This window comes from Atta colombica, unplaced genomic scaffold (assembly GCF_001594045.1).
Source record: "Atta colombica isolate Treedump-2 unplaced genomic scaffold, Acol1.0 scaffold226, whole genome shotgun sequence".
Lineage (NCBI taxonomy): Eukaryota > Metazoa > Arthropoda > Insecta > Hymenoptera > Formicidae > Atta > Atta colombica.
In genome coordinates, this window is record NW_017259323.1 from 1,689,345 (window position 1) to 1,690,894 (window position 1,550).

Here is a 1,550-nt window from a genome sequence, read left to right on the forward strand (position 1 = left end):
GTTGGAATATATAAGACAATGTTATTTATTTTTTACTGTTCAATTATATGTACGGATCATAAATATATTATATATAATACATTTAATATTTAAGATAGTATTAATTATATATATATATATATATGATAATGTACATATATAATATAATACTAAATATTATATAATTTATAAGTTATATAATTTTACGTCAGAATTCATTATAATAATATACGCGATCTGAATATTTATAATTCTAATTTGTAAAATTAAAATTTATACCTGTTTGACATTGATTACCAATAAATCCTTTGGAACACGTGCATTTGCCAGGCGATGTGCAAGTTCCACCATTCAAACATGGCGCTGGACACGTGGCTATAAAAAACAATAGGATTGAAATTAATAAATTCATATAATTAAGAAAGAATACACAGTTTCAACAAAAAGAGATATATAATATAGACCTTAGTATAGTATATTTTATTAATAATTTAATAAAATATTTTTTAAATTATTTATTAATTTAAAATTAGTTTAAAATAATATTTTGTAGCATTAATAAAATCTTGTAATTTATTTCTATAACATTTGTTTCAAATGTAATTATTCTATAATTATATATGTAGATCTCTATAAGAAAATTGAAAATTAATTTTATCAAATTTACTTACGTTTATTACAACCAAAACTCAAATGAGTAACTTGTGACCATCCCGGGCAGCAAAAAAAATTAGAAGTCATCTCAGTGTATACTAACCTAATTAAGATATATTATATAGATAAATTCCTTTAATATAACACATAAAATATACAAAATACACATATGCTTGTATTGTACATATTTAGATTATAAATATTTATTTTTAGATAGTATCTTGCAAAATACAAACTAACAATAACATACTATATGTATATCATCAAGTTTTTCTATTTAACAATGTAACTGTACAACTATTTGTATTAATTTACATTTACATTGTTGAGTGGGAAATTATAATATTGATGTAATGTTAGTTTATGTTTTGTGGGATTTATTGTGAGATAAAATAAATTAATTTATCTGATTTATAAAAAGCTTTTAAATTTGCAAGACATATAACATGCCTAATTTGCCTTCCTCGATGATGATGAGAAACTGCAGGAGCTTGCCTGTTACATACTCTTCTCCTGAAATACAAATTATTCATTTTTAATAATTTGTATTGTTATTTAAAAAAATAACTTTTAGATTAATTTTTCGATAATTTTATGAACTAAAATTGATTTTATATGTTGAGATATAATTACCTCATATAAATTTGAATAATAATTGTAAATTATTATTATTATATTATTATTATATATATAAATTATTATAATTGTAAATTACGTAAAAATTGTTTTACAACAACTTGAATCTTATGATTATTATTAGGAGAAAAAAAATTAAGATTTATTTACATATTATATTATACTGTACATATGTGTAAATAATTTTCTAAGAAAAAGTTTTAAAAAATATCTGTTTTTGACCAAACTATTTGGTTAATTAAAAATTTTTTAAATAAATATACGTGTGTGTGTATATATAC

The 1,550-nt window shown here is 19.9% G+C and overlaps 1 protein-coding gene across 1 annotated transcript in view; it reads right to left on the bottom strand.

Annotated features, from left to right (window-relative positions):
- The window catches only part of LOC108688161, a 24,404-nt gene that overhangs the window by 4,003 nt on the left and 18,851 nt on the right, over positions 1-1,550 (bottom strand). The window contains exons 2-4 of the mRNA XM_018194305.1: positions 1,084-1,146; positions 651-736; positions 259-354 (exon numbers count right to left, since the gene is read on the bottom strand). Of these exons, the coding sequence (XP_018049794.1) occupies positions 259-354; positions 651-736; positions 1,084-1,146 (245 nt within the window). The remainder of the gene's footprint in view (positions 1-258; positions 355-650; positions 737-1,083; positions 1,147-1,550) is intronic.